The sequence below is a fragment of the Miscanthus floridulus genome, chromosome 19 (assembly GCF_019320115.1).
Source record: "Miscanthus floridulus cultivar M001 chromosome 19, ASM1932011v1, whole genome shotgun sequence".
Lineage (NCBI taxonomy): Eukaryota > Viridiplantae > Streptophyta > Magnoliopsida > Poales > Poaceae > Miscanthus > Miscanthus floridulus.
Window position 1 is genome coordinate 49844884 of NC_089598.1, and position 21271 is coordinate 49866154.

Genomic DNA, 21271 nt, shown 5'->3' on the forward strand with positions numbered 1-21271 from the left:
GAGGTGAAGTGACCGGACGCTGAGTCTCAACGTCCTATCGACTCCAGTAAGCTTCCAGAGAGGGAAAATCATGACCGGACGTGTCCGGTGTCCGGTCACAACTTGAACACTAGAGTTTGGGGAGAACTGACCAGACCGGAGCGTCCGGTCACCCCATAGAGGCACATAACGGTTCGTTTTTCAGCCATAGTTATAAATACTTCCTTCATTCGTGTGTGGGGGCATTTTTACTTATTTCAACAGCTGAGAAACATCTTTGAGAGTGCCAAGAAGAGCAAGGTCCTAGTGAGGTGATTGAGATTTGAGAATCCCAAAGAGAGCCCTCATTAGTGAAAGCAAGAGTAGCAAAGTGTGCATCCACCCTTCTCATTAGGCTTGTCGTGGTCAAGTGAGAGTTTATGCTTATTACTCTTGGTGATCGCCATCACCTAGACGACTTGCTGGTGATTGGGAGCTTGGTGATCATCCGACGAAGCTTGTGGATGACCCAACTTAAATTGTGAGCGGTTGTGGGTGATTCACCGTGACGGAGTGTCAAGGAATCAACCCGTAGAGAGCACTTGATTCTTGCGCGGATCAAGGGAGAGCTACACCCTTGCGTGAGTGCTCCAATGAGAACTAGTGGGGAGTGGCGACTCTCCGATACCTCGGCAAAACATCGCCGTATTCCTCCTTCTATCTTTACTTTGAGCATTTACTTTGAGCAATTCAATTCTTCTCATTTATATTCATAGAATTGTCATGCTAGAGTAGGATTGGAACATAGGTTGCTAAACTTTTGTGCGGTAAATCAATAGAAACACTTTCTAGACACAACGGGTTAATTGGGCTAATCATAGGACTTAATTATTGCAAAGAAATTTAGAATTAGCCCAATTCACCCCCCTCTTAGGCATCTTGATCCTTTCAGTTGGCCTCTACCTCCACTGGCATTTCCAAACGGCGGCCCTAGCCCCATGCCCATGCTTGTTGGCCTTGGCTCAGTGGTGGCCGGATCCGTGCGTGAGCAAGCGCGTCGCCCTCGCCCGTCGGCAGCCAGATCAAGTTCATGGCCCACCCAATGGTGGGCGCGCCGATGCGCGACGCATGTACAACATGTGGCGCCAGCAAGCTCGAGAGCATGACCCCACTCACCTCAGTGGTGTGTGCAAGTGGACGATGGTGGGAAGGGTAGGCGGCGGCCTGTGCAGGCAAGCACCGATGGATAGAGGAAGAAGAAAGAGAGACAGGGGTGATGTGTGGGCCCTCTAGGTCAGTGAGTGAAGAGCAAAGAAATGGCATAGTATCTTAGGCCATATGTAGTGGTCCGCAGGTGGTCTCGATAGGCTCGATAATTGGTTCGAGACGTAGAAAATGGTATGTATGAGGTAGAGATAAAACTATAATGATAAACTTCTAAATTGATGAATACTAATGACATGTCTCAGCGTGAAAATTATAATAATATTGATCAAATCACCCTTAATAAAAAATTAACAATCTGAAACAATTACTCTCCTGCCCATCTCCTGCGTCTCCCCTATTTCGGCACCAACTCCGGTGGAGTCCACCTCCAGTCCTCCAGCTAGTCAGTCACCACTGGCCACCGCCAGCCCGGCCCCGCTACTCACGTTGTCATCCGTCCCCATTGCACCCGATCCTCTCCGTCTTCCCAACCGATTCATTCCTCGAGGGATCGCTTGTCGGCGGGGAAGAAAAGCTTCTTGTTCTTGCCGGCTTGCCGCCCAACCTCTCCTCCGTTGCCTATTCGCCTCAGGTGAGAAAGAAGTGAAGAATCCTCTCTTGTCCCCCAATTTCGGGTAGCCTTCTCGTTGTGTAGAGATGCGGTTTGCTGCTCTGCGTTCTTGCTCTTGAATCTAGATTGCCGGTCCTGGTTGTCCTTCAAGGAGGACGCGTTTATCCGATTGAGATGATGGAGTGAACTCTCTTTAGGGCCTGATCTTGGTTTGCAGTTTGCAGTTTAATAAGTTACTTGCCGCCGGAAACGCTGCAAGTTCGTACTTGTGGTTGTTGTCTGCTGTGAATTGTGGTTGGTTAGGAATGGTTCGCCATACCATACTATCATACTTGTTTCCTCAGGTAGCCTTGGTTTGCAGAATTAGTCTCAACCGAGCCTTCTGTTCCAGGGGTCCCTTAATTTGGGTGTTAGGTCTGTCTAGTTGCTTATTGTCACGGAGTATCAGTGCAATCCAGAGACCTAATGGTATGATCCTCAAACAAGGTTTGCTACTTTGGTTATTTTATAAGAATTGCTCCAGACTCTAGCCAGTAAAAAAAAAGCCAAGGATTAAGGTTCATATTCTTTCTTAATTCCATTTATATGTTCTCCTAATCTTCATGATATAAAAAGTACATCTCTTGGTTGAATGAATTAAGAACTTTTTCTATCTCTTCTTGTATTCTTGGCCAAATTGGCATCTCACAATTTCACTGATAGTTTTTCCTATTATAAGTTATGGTATTTTCAGTTTTCATGATAAATCTTTGAGTTTAATCCTCTTTAGTCTTTATTAAGCTCTTTCAAAATGAAAATTTGTTTTTATTATTATGTTTGGTCGACTGTGATTTTTGTTGGCCTGCAAGTTTGGTTCATACATTTGCTTTCATACTTTTCTGTAGTGGGATATCAGATTCACTTTGTCAAATTATTCCTTGCAGGAATTTGGGAAATTATGTCTCTTTGAGGGGAATCAAGGGACTTGCTTTTGCCTGTCTGGGCTCCATGTCTAAGTGGGAGCCAGTCACATTTCAGGAATCTCTTAGCTTTGTCAAGAAAGTAAAGGTGAGAAGTTTGCTCAAAGGAACTCTCATTCACTTGTTAGAAGCTTTTTGCAGTTTTGATGGATAGTGTTCTTTAATCTTACGCTGTTGCGACCCATAGCTGTTAGTTTATAGCTCACATTCTGGTCATATCAGTGGCAACAATTTATCCTTAAGTGATGGAAAAGTACATGTTCCATGTTCTACTGATTCACACAAATATCTTAGGCATGATGGTAGTTTCATCATCTAGGGTTCACAATAAGAATGTGTGTAGTCCTTTTCAACCATTTGGTAGCAAGTTGTCTGCAATTAAGTGAAGAAGGAAATGTTTCTTTTTCATGATATAAAAGGCTGTTTAGCAATCATTTGGCAATTTGGATCTGAAGCAAATAGAAATACTTGTTTTACAGATATTGAAACCAGGCTGCCGATAAAAAAAAAACAGCAAAGCCTTTTGTTACCTAGCAAGTTGTGGTTGGCTAGACTATTAGAGATGAAACCCAACAAGAGCAACCAATAAAGCGGATAAAAAAAGTAAAATAAAAAGGGTAATAGTACTACTCTCTCTGATTCCAAACATAAGTCATTCAGAACAGCTTAGACGGTCTCAATATGGTATTTTGAATTGCAGTTTTGTAGAAATGTATTATTTGAAATAATGAAAGTTATATGTTATGAAAGTATTCCATGGTGTAGCTGGTATCATCAGAATCTTATACTGTCAATCTATATAACTTTTCATGTAGCTGGTAACAAGCAATATGAAATATTTAAGTCTATCATAATTAAAATTTGCATGCAGTAAAATATATGAAACATGAAGATTTATGTTCCACTGATTTGGGGGGAAAATTATACCAAGGGGCTGTTTGGATCCTTTTCATTTGGAGGAATTGAAATCTAGTTTATAGACTAGGCTATTTGGCTTGGAATTTGACATTCCATAACTTTCCAAAGTTCACATATAAGCCTATGTCAAATTCATAGGTTAAGAGATAGAAATTGATTCTATAGATCACTATGCTATGTTTTTACTTTGCAACTTATAACACACTTTTCAACTCGCTCCCCTACGGTAGAAATGTAACACATAAGTATCTCTCTCATATAGCCAACAATAATATACAAATATAATCCATATACCACCATATTAGCTTAATTAATATTTGTCTAAATTGTGATTATTAAAATGAATTCAATTCCAAAGATCCAAACGGGGCCTAAGGGAAAAAGTCCATTTGCTGCAATGAACTATTCACTTTGTCTACCTCACCCGTCGTATGAAGTTTCATATCATTAACTTCCCTGAAGCATAAAAATTGGGTGAACTCACCGCCAAATGGTTGTATTTTTTTGGTTGCTCACCATACAATTTGGGTTTTGACTTCACATTTTGTGGGGTGATACATGACAACATACCCTATGTTATATTTTTTTTTTATCCATAAGTTAGAATGTTTTTACTCCCTATTTTAGATTTAAGATTTTTCGTGATTAATTTTGTGCCTTCTCATATCTAGAGGTTAAACCAGTATCAGATGGTTCCAAGTTCCAACCTATGAAAATAATCACGAAAAAAATCTAATATATTTTTGAATATAGGGTATGCTGAAAGTGCTTGAACATGAGAGGCAACTTTGCTCTTAGTTCTTTGCTCTTTCTCCATTCATCTCACCTGTATCTGTTAGTTTTTTTTTCTCTTGAAATGATCACTAGTGTTACATGAATATTTTGATACCATTTATGTGCTATGAAGTATTGTGGGAGAGCGCCTTTGATATACAAAGCCAAGCCTATTATATTAACTAATGAAAGGGGCACCCTGTTTTACTGCTGTGCAAGTATAATACTGTAGTAGTTGACTGCTTTGCGTTTGATCGTGCTCTTTGCTGGTACAGGCACGTGACTATATGCTATACCTATCACTGCTCGATGTGCTCAACCGGAATGATCAAATCCCTCTGCAAGCTTACAGCGAGGTTAGCATGACTCTGATCCTCTCATTTTTGTTGTAGAGGAATCTGTAGCTTAGTGATTCATCTGGTTCCATCATCTTCGAAATGCAGCTTTCACTTCTGTTCCAGCATCACGAAGATCTGTTAGCGGAGCTGTCCAAGTTCAGGCCCCTCCCATGTCCAAACAAAATCTATACCCACGGCTCGATTTGGATGATCATATTCCTCATGCCCTTTCTGCTCCTGAGCCTTGTCCTCGCCTTGAGAAGCCATTGAAGTGCTTCCTGCTCCATTAGACTGTTGCAAGCCTAAATGATGTGTCGTAGTACTAGCAGCTAATTGTATATAGATATATATGGATGGGTTTCTGTCCTGTAATATCTTTATGATCTCCTTGTACGCTCGTGCACACGGAAATAATCTTACAGTGTTATTTCAGTTGCGGCAGTCTGGCAGCATATAAAGCCTAAACAGAGATCGTTTGATCTCGTTCCATCGGAACTTCAATTTTGTACAGAGAATTTGGGTTTTTTGAGTCTATATACAATTTAAACAGGTATAAGCGACCTAGGAGAAATTCGTAGTGAAGTCTTCTTCTGTATCGTTTGTGTTACGAACAAACTTTTGATGGCCTTGAACCTAAGCAGCTACAGAAGGCAGTAGGAAGTCTTGATCTATTTCTTGTTTAATCAGAACACAGTCTCTTCATCTATATACATGAGATGTCTCGACGTCTTGGCCTTTAAGAAAAAACTACCTCGAGAATTAAGATTTAAGAAAGTAGATATAACCACCCAAATTGTTCGTGAACAGTAATCCATCGGCCCTAGGGGATGCGCTTTGGCATGGGTCCTAAAAGCACGTAGCCTTTGATCTGGGTGTTCCCTCAATTTGAAATTATAAATTATTTTGCTGAAAACCCCAAAACGGACTTATGATTTGAAACGGATGGAGTAACATTTACTTTATCCCTTTTAACACCTATATGTAACATTAAGAAAAATTAAAACATTTTTTCACTAACAATAGTCTAATCACTAGTGGGATACCTAAGCATTATCGACACGCATAGTAGCCTTGGCATCCATGCTTGCATACATAACATTCTCTCTACCATGGCTTCTTCTTAGCGCTAATGAATGTACATGCACAATAGGCTGGATATGACAGTTTGTTTAGTGGTTTGCACTGAAGTTCAGAAAGTTATAGAACCAGATGGCATAGTTATCAGTATGGGACTACGGTGCATCGGATTGGGCAAATCTCCCAGGCCATCCTTCCCTAACAATACACTAGCATGAATATGATCAAAGTCAGCCAGTATTGTAATTTCCAAATCCTGGTATATCCACCTGATCATAGCTTCGACATTAATTTGTTTTTTTTTTTGGTGTACAATTGCAAAATTGCTAACTTAGTTTTCTAAGGGGTGAAATTGTGCCCCATATGGGCATTTTAGAAAATTTGAACTAAACACCTCAAGCTTTCAACATATATGTACATGACTACGAACAAACGAACACCAAACGAATGGCCTTCCCCAAAAATTGGACGTCATCAATTCATCATCATGCTAACTAAAGCAGAGCAATATACATAATCATATCACCTGGGCCCAGAAAGCCGCACAGCAGAAAGCAAAGCATCACTATTGTAGTCTGACATCCCAGATGACGTGCCCTCTTCGCTGCTAGATTTGAAGGCATTCGCGTACAGCCGGTATCCAATATGCGAAGATATTGGTGGCTGGGGCACGTCGCAGACGCCTTCCAGCATCTGGACAACCTTCGACATGGATGGCCTCTGATAGAAGTCCTCCTGAATGCACCACAGGGCCACCTTGATTGCCATCTCAGCTCGGTTATCCTGGTCCTTGTATTTTAGCTAGCATAGGAGGGGAAGTGAGCTTTCTCCGAGCCTTCCACAGGATCATAGCTCTTCCTCCCACTGATTATCTCAAGGAGAACCATCCCTTAGCTGTACACGTCGCTCTTCTCTGAGATGGCATAGTTGGTGATCCATTCGGGTGCAAGGTAGCCCCGCGTGCCTCTGAGCGTCGTGAACACATGGCTCTGCTCCCTGGTCATTAACTTGGCAAGGCCAAAGTCTGACACCTTTGCGAGGAAGTTGTCATCAAGGAGGACATTCTCAGGTTTGATGTCACAGTGAATGATCTTCGACTCACAGTCCTGGTGGAGGTATGCCAACCCCTTGGCTGTTCCAAGGGCAATGTTAAACCTCGTTTCCCAGTCCAGCAGGGAGGAATCCTCATTTCTTTGGAAAATCCATCTATCTAGAGACCCTTTTGCCATGTACTCGTATGCAAGAAGCCTGTGTGCTCCTTCAGCACAAAAGCCTCGGAGTTTGACAAGATGGATGTGATGTATGCTGCCAATGATGGTCACCTCAGAACGGAATTCTTTCTTCCCTTGTGCTATGCCCTCTAGCTTCTTTACAGCGATGCGACTGCCATCAGGCAGTGTACCAAGATACACAGATCCAAACCCTCCCTGGCCAAGCTTGTCTGAGAAGTTGTTTGTCGCATCCTGGAGCTCCCTGTAAGTATACCGTGTCGGTGCTTCTGATATAGTTTGCAGGAAACCATCATCTTCTGATGAACCAGCATCATCATGCGAGGGTGTATGGTGACTCCTCCTTTGGTAAATGCAGAAACCAACATACACAAGGACCCCTATGACAGCCAAAGTTCCAACTATAATGGCAACAATTACGATGGTGAGCCTACCATTGTCACTACCACCTTGCCCTGTGCCACGATTACTGCTTGATAACTTAATGAAAGATACAAAACTACTCTTACTTCCATCTTTCTGTTGCAAGCTTCCTATCTGGTCGAAAAGGAAGCAATTTCCTGAACTTTGGTCAAAGAATACAGCAATGCATGAGCAGTTACCCATGCAAGCATTCTTGCATCCTGTGAGGTTTGTCTTGGGCACAGGCGATGTGAATCTAGCGCCGACATACCCAACACCACTGTCAAGTTGAACCAGCTGAAACTTGTCCTTTGAGTTGCATGGTGATATGATGCCAGGGTCACAGTTTGCATAGGAGCTGAGGGCTGAAGGACACTGGCACCCTGTCCCGCTGTTGCAAATGGAGTACGGCTTGCAGTGGGCAGGCATGTCACATGAGTCCTGCGGAACTGTGATAGGAAGAACACTCTTGCCATTCACACTCTGGAGCATATAGAAGTTAATCAAACCATCATCACCGAGGACAGCAGCCAGTGTAGTGTTAGCATCACCCTGCTGCTGTGCAATGACAAGCTGTGATTGAAGGAGCCCTGATTGATCATAAAACGACCAGGAACCTTAACTCAGGTTTGCAGAGTATATGTTGTTGTTGCCATTCTTGTCGATGATCATCCTGTTATCCTGCAGAGCAGACCAGTATGGTTGGGGCATCTGTAAGCCTGCATACAACAACATGTCCCCAGATTTGATCTCAAGTGTATAGGTCATGTTCTGTGCATTGGAATGGCTCACCAAACTCATCCCCTCAACGAAGCTCTGTCCAGACAGAAGTGTGTCTGTTGGATGGCTGAAACTCTGCCACAGAGGAGAAGAGCCGTCCTTGTCAAACACTACAAGATTGCCCGAGTCTAGCAGCTGCATAGAGGTGCCCCCCTTGCCGGAGATATTGGCAGTCCAGACCGTGCAACCTCCAGACTGCAGGTAGGCATTGCCATCCTTGTCAAACACAAAGTTGTCTGAATGAGAGACTGGAGAGTTAGCATTAGCAGACCAGACAATAGAAGTGGTGACCAAGTGGACTACTGCAAGAATGTAGGACGTGCTGTCTGACACACTGATGGTGACAAAGCCAAAGCCAAAGACAGAGCCATTGCAGACAAGAAACTTCCCATCGTTATCAATGTAATCCATTTCTGAGGCGCTGAACCCTGGCATGAGAACTTGCTTCTGGGTACTGCTGCTGCAAATTATCCAGAGGTTGGCTATGGCAAGCATCCATAGTATAACTGAGGATTTTGATGGGCTGTGATGTTTGCTGGGAACTTCCATGAGCGCAGCCTTCCACAACCATCCACTCATTCCCTCCATCTGAAGCATTTAAGAATGTGCACAGTTAGAAAATCAGTTGGTAATGGAGGAAGTCTTGGATTCTTAGACTACCAGATTGAACAATACAGCTTTGCAGGTTGCATCTCGCGGCATTTATTTCAACAGGTTTCCTCACTAATTTGCATGTAAATTCAGAAGCAAGTATGCAAAATCCTAATGGAATATATAACAGCTTGCACGTGATAATTATGTATTATAATTAGAATGTAGTGCTGGGCTGCTGGCTTTGGCGATGTTTTATTTTCCTTAAGTGGCATGACAGATGCAGGCTGATTTCAAAACTAATCATGCTTCTGATAACAGTAGTATAGATGGAAAAATGTAGCACAAAGTGACTATTGGAGTATTGGGATTAGCCATTTGCTTTGTTAAAGGAAAATGTACTAATTCACATTTTCTTCAAGACTTTCCGCACAAAGCAGTCAATTCATAAGCACTGTAACTTGGACGCAGAAAAGATGTAAACACATGGACATTACATTACATCGAGACTGAGATATGTATTTAAAATAAAACAGAAAAGGGTCATCATCATAAATAAAATTTACCCTCATGAGAGTGTTAGTCGCTGAATTCTTACTCTTGGTAGTAGTAGAATTCTTACTCTCATTGAGAGAGGATGACAATAGGAGTTGAGGCAATTTTCTGATTTATTTCTCACACAAATGTCATGCCAATCTGAGAGGTTGGGGATACATATTTATAAGCTACAAGATGCCAAGCATATGCCAAGATGCTAGTCCTAGATGCTAAGATGTTGTCCTAGATGCTGTCCTAGATGCTAAGATGATGTCCTAGATGCTAGTCCTAGATGCTAGTCAAGGATGTTGTCCTTGCTGCAGCCCCACAAAAACCAGCCAACACAGAGACTTATCCATCATTCTCTTCCTAAGTCTTGTGCGTCGTCTTGTGGGAAAGTTGAATCATCCCGGTCCTGGAGCAGAGCGGAACTTGATCCTCCCAAGAGGCTTGGTAAGCAGGTCCGCAAGCTGGTCCTTGGTGTTGATGTAGCTCGCCGTGATGCTCCCTTCCTCCAAACAGCCTCGAATGAAGTGGTACCTCACCCGGATGTGCTTACTCCGTTCATGGAAAACGGGGTTCTTTGCCAGGGCCAGAGCGGACTTGCTGCCCATCCTGAGCTCCACCGCTCTAGTGTCTCTGTCGAGGAGATCACCAAGCAGTCGAGCGAGCCAGAGCGCCTGAGTCAAAGCGGTGGAGGCCGCTATGTACTCGGCCTCGTAGCTAGATAGGGCCACCACCTGCTGCTTGACCGACTGCCAACTAACGAGGCACTTGTCGAGGAGGAAGAGGATCCCGCTCGTGCTCTTGCTGATATCAATGTCGCCGGCGTGGTCGCTGTCGCTGTACCCGACGAAATGTGTCCCCCCAGGACACCTAGGGTAATAGAGGCCGTGGTCGAGAGTCCCTGCAACGTAGTGGATGATCCTCTTCACAGCATGCTGGTGCTCCGTCGTCGGTCGCTGCATGAACCGACTAACGTAGCCGACGGAGAATGCCAAGTCCGGCCGTGTGTGGGCGAGGTAGCGAAGGCTCCCCACAAGACGCCGGTACTAGGTAGCGTCCACCTCCTCCGTCGTGCTGTCGCGGCTTAGCTTCAGCCTCTCCTCCATCAGAGTGAGAGCTGGGTTGCAGTCGGTGAGCCCAGCTAGCTCAACGACGCGCTTGGCGTAGGCGGTCTGTCGAAGCGTGATCCCAGAGTCATCCTGGTGCACCTCGATTCCCAGGTAGAAGGAGAGAGGCCCCAGGTCACTCATCTGGAAGGCAGCCTTCATCTCTTCCTTGAATGTCGCCACCTTCGCATCCTTGGTGCCGGTGATCACCAAGTCATCGACGTAGACACCCACCAGCAGAGCATTTCCTCCACTGCCCCATCGGTAGATGGCCGCCTCGTGCGGGCTTTGCTCGAATCCCATCCCCTTTAGTGTGGAATCCAACTTGGCATTCCATGCCCTCGGTGCCTGCCACAAGCCATAGAGGGCCTTGCGCAGGCGGAGCACCTTGCCCTCCTTGCCGGGGATCGCAAATCCCGGCGGCTGGTGCACGTAGACCTCCTCCTTCAAGTCGTCGTTAAGGAACGCCCACTTAACGTCCATGTGATGAACAAGCCAGCCCTCCTGGGCAGCTAGCGCAAGGAGGAGTCGCACGGACTCCATCCGTGCCACGGGAGTAAAGGCGTCGTCGAAGTCGACCCCCTCCTGCTGCACGAAACCTCGTGCCACCAAGCGAGCCTTGTGCTTGACGATGGCGCCAGCTTCATCCCTCTTCAGCTTGTACACCCACTTAAGGGTGATCGCGCGGTGACCACGAGGAAGGTCAGCAAGCTCCCAGGTGCGGTTCTTCTCAACCGCATCTATCTCCAATTGCATCGCGGTGCGCCATGCCGCGTGTCTCTCGGCCTCTACAAATGACCGAGGCTCGCCGTCGTCACACGCAAGGTGCAACTGCGCCTCTAGATCGTGAGGCACTAGTCCCGGCACCGGCTGGTCACCGAGAAGGTTCTCAATCGTACGGTACCGCAACGGCTCGCCATCGTGGTACGCGTCAATGCACTCCTTGTCGTGAGAGAGCAGAGTAGCGAGCTCAACCGGGCTGTGCTCGACACGAGCTGGCGTTGGAGTAGACGTGCCCGGAGAGGTGCCTATCGGTGCTGGAGTGCGTGGCGGTGCCGGCTGTGGTGGAGCCGGTGAAGAACTCATCGCAGTCGAGGTCCTAGCTGGAGAGCGTGGTGCTGTCGGAGTAGCAGGCGCCGGGGTCGGTGGAGGCTCAGGGACTGGGGTAGATGCGCTCGTCGAAGAAGAGCTGCCTACTCCCCCAGCTCCCTCGAAGTGGACGTACTCGACAGTGAAGTCGTCGTACATCGGAGCCGAGCCGTCGTCCACCGCCTTGTCCCACGCCCATCCTCGCCCTTCGTCAAACACAACGTCGCGGATGCGATAGGCCTTCGAGCCCTCCACCTAGCCGATGAACACTCCCGAAGTACTCTTATCGTCGAGCTTGCTGATGTGGCCAAGCTCCTTGGTGAACGCGAGGCAGCCGAAGACCCACAAGTGGGAGACCGCCAGCTTGCGCCCATGCCAAGCCTCGTACGACGTCTTGCCGTCAAGCGCCTTGGTAGGCAAGCGGTTGAGGATGTAGACGGCCGACACCACCGCCTCTCCCCCAGAAGACAGCCGGCATCCCCCTCTGCTTAAGAAGGGCACGAGCCATCCCCACAACCGTCTGGTTGCGCCGCTCGATTCTGCTGCGGGCTGTACGGCACGGAGTAGTGGCACTGAATGCCCTCATCAGCGCAGTACAACGCGAATTCAGCCACCGTGAATTCGCCGTCGTTGTCGGTGCGCAGCACGCGCAGCTTGCGGCCGCACTCCGCCTCCGCAGCAGCCTACGAGCTCCTGATGGCGTCCACAGCCTCTCCCTTGCTGCCGAGGACCATCACCCACATGTAGCGGGAGAGGTCGTCGACGAGCATCAAGAAGTAGCGTCGTCCTCCTAGTGTGGCCGGTGTCACCGGGCCACATAAGTCCCCGTGCACAAGCTCGAGCCTCTCTTTGGCTCGAAAGCTTGCCCGCTGGGGAAAGGGGAGTCGCCTCTGCTTCGTCAACACGCAGACGTCGCAGAGCTGCTCCACATGGTCGAGGCACGGCAGGCCTCGCACCATCTCCGTGGCACTGAGCCTTTACAGGGCCTCGAAGTGAAGGTGCTCGAAGCGCTCGTGCCACTGCCACGCCTCATCATCCCGACGAGCAGCGAGACAGAGTGGTTGTGCCACCTGCACGTTAAGGACGTAGAGTCGATTTGCGCTTCTGGATACCTTGGCAAGAAGGCGGCGACGGCGATCCCAAATCCTCATGACTCCATCCTCAACATCCACGCGCGAACCGTTCTCATCCAGCTGTCCCAAGCTGATGATGGAGTTCCTCAACACGGGGATGTAGTAGACTCCGGTGAGCAGCCTATGCTCACTAGACATGGCGGTGAAGATGACGGAGCCAACGCCCTTGATCTCCACGCTAGAGGCATTCCCAAACTTGACGGAGCCTCGGACGCTAGAGTCAAGCTCGATGAAGAACTCTCGTCGCCCGGTCATGTGATGGGTGGCACCGGTGTCGAGGCACCACCCGTCAGTCTTGTCGTTGTCGGAGCCGTCGCCGAGGAAGGCGTGTGCTTTTGGCTCGTCAAGGTGGAGGAGAGCCGCTGCGGCTGGTGCCGCTGGAGGTAGCTCGATGCTTGCATGTGTCATGAACAGAGCCGGCTCCTCCTCCACCTATGCGACGTGGGCCTGGCCGCATCGTGGCTGTCGATAGTCCTTGGCCCAATGGCCAAGCTGGCCACAGTTGCGGCAGGTGTCGTCTCGTGCTGCCTTGTGCTTGCCAGCGGCGCCGCCCTGGGTGCCTCCGCGGGCATCACCCTCGGCACGTCCTCGCGCCCCGGCCTAGGCGTCTCTGTGCGCCTTGCGTGGCTTGCCACGCTTACGGCCGCCTGTCGCGGAAGAAGGCTCCCCCTTCTTCCGGTCACCTTGACAGGCAGCCCACTGCTCCCGAGTGAGAAGGAGCTTCCCGCCAGTGGTGATGGGCCCCGAGAGAGACTGTGGCTCATCGCTGTCGACGACCTTGAGGTGACCTATCGCCTCCTCGATCGACATCGTGGAGAGATCCAATAGAGACTAGATCGAGCGAGCCATCTGCTTGTACTTCTCAAGGACGCACCAAAAGAGCTTTTCGACAGCTCTCTCCTCACTGTAGGTGTCATCGTCAAACTGCACCATCTTCCGCAACAGAGTGTTGAGACAGAGAGCAAAGTCATCAACATCCTCACCTGGCTTGAAGGCCAGGTTCTCCCACTCCTTGCGAAGTGCCTGCAGTGTGGACTTGCGGGCGCGGTCGCTGCCGATGCGTGCCGCAGCGATGGCGTCCCAAGCCTCCTTGGCAGTCCGCTTGTTGGTAAGCGAGAACTGCATCTCGGATGGGACTACAGCGATGAGGGCATGCAGCGCCCGTCGATCCTAGTCGTAGTCGACGTCGCCGTACCGGACTGCCTCCCACATGTGCCGCACCTGGAGCTTTACCCTCATCACCGCAGCCCACTCGACGTAGTTGGTCTTAGTGAGGGTAGGCCACCCACTGTCGGGGCCGACGTTCCTGACAACAGCCTGGACCCCGTGGTAACTATGGTACCGATCCGGGGAGAGAGAGCCACGCTGCCTGTGAAGGCCGCGCTCTCCATCGACCCGTCTGCCACCGTTGCCGTGCGCACCTCCTCTAGGAGCGCCACCGCTGTGCGCGCCTCCTCCAGGAGTGCCACCGCCGTGTGCGCCTTCTCCAGGAGCGCCACCAGCGCATCCGCGCCTATCTGGGCTGTCGCCGTGCTCGTGAGCGTGCGCTGCCCCTCCCGCGCTCGCGCTGCCTCCCTCCCCAGCAGCTCGAGGTCCGCGTCGGTGCTGTCGTCAGCAGAAACGGAGCTGCTGATGCTGCCGCGCAGAGCCTCGACCTCTGCTGCCGCCGCACACGCTGCATCCACCGCCGCCGCTGCTTCCGCCTCCGCTCTGGCTGCTGCTAGCTTTAGCTGCTGCCAGCTCCGCCGCTGCCAGCCTCGACGCCCTTGCCGCCGCCGCAGCGGTCTCTGCCGCCGCTCGCTCGCGTTCCTCTGCCGCGGCAAGTTTGGCCTCCTGCCGACGCTACGTGCTCGAGGCGACCGAGCGCTGAGACTGCCCTGCGGACATGACGCGCTACCGGGGGGCTACTGCGTGGGGAGAGGGCTGCTTCAGACGAGCTCTGCGCAGAGGGAGAGGAGTGAGCAGGAGCGGCCAGAGCTGTTGCTACTCCCAGCTGGGGCTGTTGTGCGGCTGAGAAAGGAGATGAGCAGGAGATGCTCAGGCTACAGGATAGTACGGCTCTGATACCAGTTGTTAGTCGCTGAATTCTTACTCTTGGTGGTAGTAGTAGAATTCTTACTCTCATCGAGAGAGGATGACACTAGGAGTTGGGGTAATTTTCTAGTTTATTTCTCACACAAAGTGCCATGCCAACCTAAGAAGCTGGGGATACATATTTATAGGCTACAAGATGCCAAGCATATGCCAAGATGCTAGTCCTAAATGCTAAGATGTTGTCCTAGATGCTAGTCCTAGATGCTAAGATGTTGTCCTAGATACTGTCCTAGATGCTAGTCCTAGATGCTAGTCAAAAATGCTGTCTTTGCTGCAGCCCCATAAAGACGAGCCAACACATAGACTTATCCATCAGAGAGGCTGGAACATGAGCTCGTTATGCTAGCTTGAGTGGGAGCAATTCCTGATAAAGCTTCGTACTGGTTTCTCAACCTCCTCCTTTACTAACATTTGACAGTTCAGTTGAGTCCCAGACAGACTACCTTCCAGAAACGGATACAAGGAATGAATAATGGCAAATTGGTAATCCACAAACAATATAATTGAGAGAGAGAAAGGAGCCTTTCCTTTTTCTAAAAAGGAAACAAAGAAAAATCAGGGCAAAGGTAATGAGTAGTTCCCTATCTGCAACCAAATTGCCACCAAAAAGCATGAAATCAATGGACCACAGGGTGTTGGCATCAACTCTTTTGACTTAAACATCAAAGTGAGCACCACCTTTAGCTCCGATATCGTCTTCATGTAATAGCTGAATGTTTTCTTACTGCTTCTGTCTAGAATTGAGCAGGGTGCTCTTTGTTTCCTTTTTTCGGTAGAGAAAACTGGTCAACCCAGTCTGTAAAAACCTTAATGGCTTTCTTAAAAGCAGAGTTAATCTCCTTTCAAAAAAAAAAGTGAGCACGACCAGGAGACCCCCTGGTGAGTGGTGACCGTTGACTGAGAGTCCGTGACTGTTGCGACCATCAAAGCACTATGCAGCAGCAGCAGCACGAAGCTGGTGCCAGAGGAAAAAGCCTTGTATACATAATAAATAATACAGTATCATAATATGTGCAGTAGCACCTAACATTCCACCAAGGTGGTTTAACCGCACATCGCCCGGCTTCAATTTGCTCTTCTCGAGAGCTTTCGGTGTTTCAAACTGCTTTCTTGCTTTGCTTCCCCCCTATTTTTCTTTCTTATCTTGAACCCTAGTCCACGAATTAGTCATAAAGCAGAGTACGCTAGATTCTGAATTCTCGAACCAGGGGAAAAAAAAACTACTTCAGGTGCTATGATAGCGCATTCGCAATTCCGCGTAGCCATTGCACCGAGTGATGGAATTTTCCGAGGCTACAGTTGTCTAGTAAATAGTAATCCATTACCGTGAGAATCCGACCAGCTAAACCATTCAGAAATTGGGTAAATCGAAGCCTAGAATTTCGAAATCCCAGTCACGAAAATCTTGTCAACTCTCTGTGGACACAGAAAGATTGGGGGGACTTGTCCCTGTCTGCTCCCCATAGTGGAGAAAGGGCACTCAATTCCACCAAAAAAGTACACCCTGAAAGTCGAGATCCTCTTAAAGCAAGACACGGACCCTCTATGTATGTATGGCCTTTTAGTTCAAAAAGTTTTTTTCAAAAAGTGCTACAGTAGTCATCACATCGAATCTTGCGATACGTGCATGAAGCATTAAATGTAGACGGAAAAAAAACTAATTACACAGTTTGGTTGGAAATCGCGAGACGAACGTTTCGAGCCTAATTAGCCTATGATTGAATACTAATTGTTAGATAAAAACGAAAGTGCTATAAGAAAGAAACATGGTAGAGAAGAAAAACAAGCAATCAAACATGAACCAAGAAGATCAGGGGGCAGCATGGGAGGAAGAAAGAAGCAAGGCCCGGAAGCAGCGGGGCGCGGGCGATGGCCTCCGACAAAACGATTCGGCGCTAGTTACTGGGCGCAGCGAGGGAGAGGGCAGCGCCAGCGCGGGGGGGGGGGGGGGGGGGGGGGGGGGGGACAAGGGAGAAGCGGAGGAGGCGGTGGCGTGGCGGTGGCGTGATGGAATGGAGAGAGGCGGGGGCGGGTCGAGCAGGTGGTGGATGGTCAGAGGCGGGCAGGCAGCAGGCAAGGCGGAATTAAGGAGCGGCGGACGGATGGGCGCACCACAAGTGGCAACCATGGCCGCTTTGTTTATAATCCCCTAGCTCTAGCTGGAAGGGAGGTCAAGCTCATCCCATTTCATTTATGTACGGCCGGGCCCCACGTACACACACCGTGCGCAGCGCAGCGCAGCAACAGATTGGGATTTGGGATCGCCATCGCTGCAAAATCAATCAAACACCCACGTCTACGACAACCCAGCGTCAGCGTATGAATTATTATCTACTGCTATACTACTACTAAACAAAACAGGTAGGATCAGTCTGGTGTTAGACTAGTGAATCGTGTGCGGAGACTCTCTGGATCTCCTAACTGCTATGGAATATATTGCCAGGTGCACAGCTGGTCTGGTTAGCGCTTTTTCTTGTAAAAACATTTTCAGTTAGTTTCGACTTAGTAGGGGCCAGAATCAGTAAATAAAAGTTGTAGAAAATAAAATTTCTATAGATTTCTAAGAAGATATATTTGTTTGCTTCAATTAGTTAAACGAATTTAGAGTTATGAATAAAACAACGAAGAATTTAGAAATCCAGACGAACTTTTTATAAAAAAAATAGAACTAACAATTTAGAGTTTAGTTAAGAGGTTTACTTGATTATTCGTAAAATAGGTTCGTGATTGATGAAAGCTAGTTCTTAAGTCAGTTTTGTTCCTCAAGATTTGGAGGTGGTAGTGCCAAGAGTGTGACGCCGAATTCTCACCAAAGGCAAGGCAAGTGCATAATGAACTTGTCTTTGGGCGTTGCACCTATTGTTTGAGTTTTCATTAGTTCAGATGTTTCATGTGCTATATTTTTCATGGTTCATGTTCAAGTTCTAGTTTCATAAGATTCGTATTGCAAGTTTTATTTACACTTAATTCCTGTTCTGGTGGATTCAAATATACTATTTAATTCTTTCAGGTTCTTGTGAGTAAGTGGTGGCACTACTTGCTCAGCTTTACCGGTAAATGCTAATGATTCAAATTCGTCTGTTGTGGATAGGAACTACTATTTCTCGATGTTCTAATTCTTTGTTCATGGATGATCGTGTGAAATTAGATTTTATTTCAGTTCTAGTTGCACTTGCTGAGTATAGTTTTTAGGTACCAAATGACTGCGGCATGTATGGGAACTGGGAGTAGCATGCACGTAATAGAGATTGAAAGGATCTATGGATGTCTAGAGAGGGGTGAATAGCCCCTCAAAAAATAGAGGAGGTGAATAGCCTAATTAAATTTCTACAAATACAAAGACACTAGGCAAGGTATATTAGTAAGAGAGACAATCCTAATAGCCACTACTTGCCTAGCCTAGTCAATACAAAGCAAGCTCCCTACATAATTCTATATACTAATTAAATTAGCAAGCACACAAACAACTAGTGACACTACTAAACAACCACAGAGCTAGTGACAACAACTACTAAACTACACAACTAACAAGAGAGCTAGCAACTACACAAGCTAGAGCAACACAAAAAGCAACACAAGCACAATATATGAAGTGAGACTGCAAGTGTTGATAATCAAACCAACGTGGGTAATGACACAAAGATTTCCACCCAAGATTTGGTTGCTTACCAGCAACCTACGTCCCCGTTGAGGTGGATCCTTAGATCACCGCTTCACTTGGCCTAGCGAGCACGCAAGCTCGACCCCTATGACATAGGGCACCACTAGGAGCTGGTAGATCACGAAGGATCTCTCCAAACCTCTATTGATTTCACTAGAGTCACTCTTTACAAATCTTCTGCATGAACACAAAGCCCCTCACAATAGCCAATGATCAGAGGCAGCAACAATCACAGAGAGACTCTCAACAATCTTCTCAAGCACCAAGTTGGATAGGTGACAACAATCACCAAGAGTAACAAGAAATTCCAAGCCACAAAGATCAATTAGTGCCGCCAAATGCAATCTCTCAAAGGCAATGCACTAGAGGATCCCAATCTCTCACAAACGTGATCGCTAAGTCAAGGGAGGGAGTGGGACAGTGTTCTCAGCTTTAGAGGGGTGTATGCACTTCAACAAATGGCAAGAGACCTCCCTAAAAGCTGGCCAAACAAGTATTTATAGAGGTGTGAGCCAACTAGATCCTTTAGACTTCCACTCGGCACTAGACATGCCTCACTATCAACCACCACCCCCTAGTGGTCCAACCACCAAGGGGTAACGGCTACATGTCAGATCCCTAATTTTCAACTTCTTTTAATGTGTGAGTAGCCCGATGTTACTGTTCATGTCCGTGCCCTAACCACTAGACAAATCTGGTACTCACCAGAGAGCTCCAAAACACTAAAATTTGTCAATGGATAAGTATGCTTCTAAGCATCGGACAAAACACGGTTAGCGTTTTTGAAGAAAAAACAAGATATGTGCGCGCTCTGGATGCGCTGGTGGGCCATCTGTCATGGTCCGTGGTCCAACCGCCAGGACCCTATCAAGTGGCCCTAGGGTGGAACAGTTCCCCCGGTTGGTCCGGTGGCCACGCGCCATGTGGCATTGGACAAAAGCACTAGCAGCCCGATCGGCTGGGGCTGGCTGGCTGGTCAGCCCCCTCACATGGATACTATTCACATAAACCAGCCAACAGTACTTCTCTCTCACATAAACGAACCAGCAATGATACGAACCAGCCAACCAAACAGGCTGTAGATTTTTGAACCGCTCGGTCTCTTGCGCTCTATTGAACCAGGTGGTCCAACCACTAGGTCAATTCAGCCCTGGTTAAGTTCATCTTTCCGCAGGCAACAACACAAATTTATTTGTCCAGTGCTAAACCCTAGGGTACCAATTGATGTTGCACCCTCCATATTTACTAATATGCCTAAATAATCATTAAAGCCCATTAGTAAATAAATGCATGGGCCTTTAGGATTTATTAGGATTATTGCACATGGGCTTTGAAAGTTAGTTGGAAAATGAGATATATTATTTATTTTCAGAATTAATTAATTTCATGAATAAAATAATTCTAGAAAAGTCCAGAATTGATATTTAAGCCACGAAAAATACTTCGACCGACCTCCGAAAATTTGGGGAAAATTCCCAGAAACACTTTGGAACATGTTGAACCCAAATAAAGTATTTGGAGCTCATGAAAAGATTGTTGGGAACTTGGAACATAAAGATTAAGGTGAAGGAGGTAAGAATTAAATTCCAGAAAGAAGCTGAAAATTTCCTAGAGATAGATATTGGTCTCTTAAATGTATTTAAAAAAAATACATTTTGCACATAGAAACATAAGGTATGACCGGCATGAATACAACAAATATGTTTCTGCCTTAAGATAAATTTTAATCTAATAAAAATTTATTGTTTCCCCGTGTTTTCATGAGCATAAAAATACAAAATTAAATCATTTTAGCTCTATTTCAAGAGAAGCAAATTTTAGGGTGTCACAGCTCCCCACCAACTCACCCTTTATATAGGCCACGGGGACGCTTCGAATTCCAAACACCAACGGTCGCGACTGTTCGCGAGCATAGGGCGCTGGGCCACCACAACGAGTCAAACGGCGACATGTCGCCCCTCCAACGGTTCGATACGGGTGACCCAGGGGGGAAAGGGGCAAGCCTCCGCCACTCGGTATTAGTGTCGCACTTGAGGTTCACGGCTCGCTCGCATCGGACCGCACACTCAAGGGGGAACTATTGGAACACCAATACAAGAGTAGCAGAGGCCAGTGCAAACACAAGCTAATACTATTGGAACATTTGTGTAAGTGTTTTACAGGGATGCTAGGCGAAGGCTTCGCTTGGAGCCTGCGATGGAGCGGTGACCCCAACAATTCAAGTGGAGTCCGCGCACGTTTCGGGAAGAAACCCAGAAGGCCTCCGCCAGCAGCAAGAAGGCCTCCGCCACCGGCTGTCGGTAGTACGAAAGCCCGAGCATGACCCTGAAGATGTCCGAAGGAGTCCATAGGCGGAGAATCAGGAGCGAAGGTAGAGGCTCCCGTGGCTTGGGCGGAGGCTGTACTGTCTTCGCCCGAGAGAAAAGGGTCTTCACAGCGCCGCGGCCCAAGATCGGAGACAGGCCTCCCACGGATTTTGCCTCGTTCTCTAAAAATAAGGCAGATAATGATATATCAATACTATCCAAGTGTGGGATTATTCCCTTGGTGACACTTTAAAAAAAGGAGTTCGGCGTAGTCATAGGAGCCTCTGGTGGTGATGCACATGTCTGTGGTGGTGCTAATGATGCTGAGGTCTTAGATGCCCTCTGTCCATGATCTGGAGAAGACACTGGGTAGTGGCGACCTTTTGGATGCCACCGAGTTTGCTTTGCACATGTCGCCCTGTTCGGCTTACCCAATATTCGGCTTGTTCGGCTTCTTTTTCAGCCGGAACAGTATTTTTCTCTCATAACAATTCAGCTGGAACAGTGTTTTTCAACAAAGTTTCAGACCAGCGAAC

General features: G+C 47.6%; 1 protein-coding gene and 2 pseudogenes across 1 annotated transcript; 2 read left to right on the top strand and 1 right to left on the bottom strand.

Moving 5' to 3' along the window:
• The first annotated feature begins 1533 nt into the window (after nucleotides 1-1533).
• Nucleotides 1534-5211, top strand: LOC136528484 (paired amphipathic helix protein Sin3-like 4). The gene is made up of 4 exons (XM_066521449.1): nucleotides 1534-1756; nucleotides 2659-2782; nucleotides 4662-4742; nucleotides 4830-5211. Exons 2-4 carry the CDS (start codon nucleotides 2723-2725, stop codon nucleotides 4992-4994), a joined length of 306 nt encoding a protein of 101 aa, XP_066377546.1. The 5' UTR covers nucleotides 1534-1756; nucleotides 2659-2722; the 3' UTR covers nucleotides 4995-5211.
• Nucleotides 5212-6004: 793 nt separating this feature from the next.
• LOC136528324 (G-type lectin S-receptor-like serine/threonine-protein kinase SD2-5) lies at nucleotides 6005-8805 on the bottom strand (annotated as a pseudogene).
• A 4127-nt stretch (nucleotides 8806-12932) lies between these two features.
• LOC136526015 (uncharacterized) lies at nucleotides 12933-15241 on the top strand (annotated as a pseudogene).
• The last annotated feature ends 6030 nt before the right edge of the window (nucleotides 15242-21271 follow it).

What these genes read in the sequence shown, in the direction of transcription:
- LOC136528484 (XM_066521449.1), top strand. Translation starts at nt 2,723, where the DNA reads ATGTCTAAGTGGGAGCCAGTCACATTTCAGGAATCTCTTAGCTTTGTC. An exon ending in GCTTTGTCAAGAAAGTAAAG is followed by an intron (nt 2,783 to 4,661) that starts GTGAGAAGTTTG and finishes TTGCTGGTACAG; the next exon opens with GCACGTGACTATATGCTATA. An exon ending in CTCTGCAAGCTTACAGCGAG is followed by an intron (nt 4,743 to 4,829) that starts GTTAGCATGACT and finishes TTCGAAATGCAG; the next exon opens with CTTTCACTTCTGTTCCAGCA.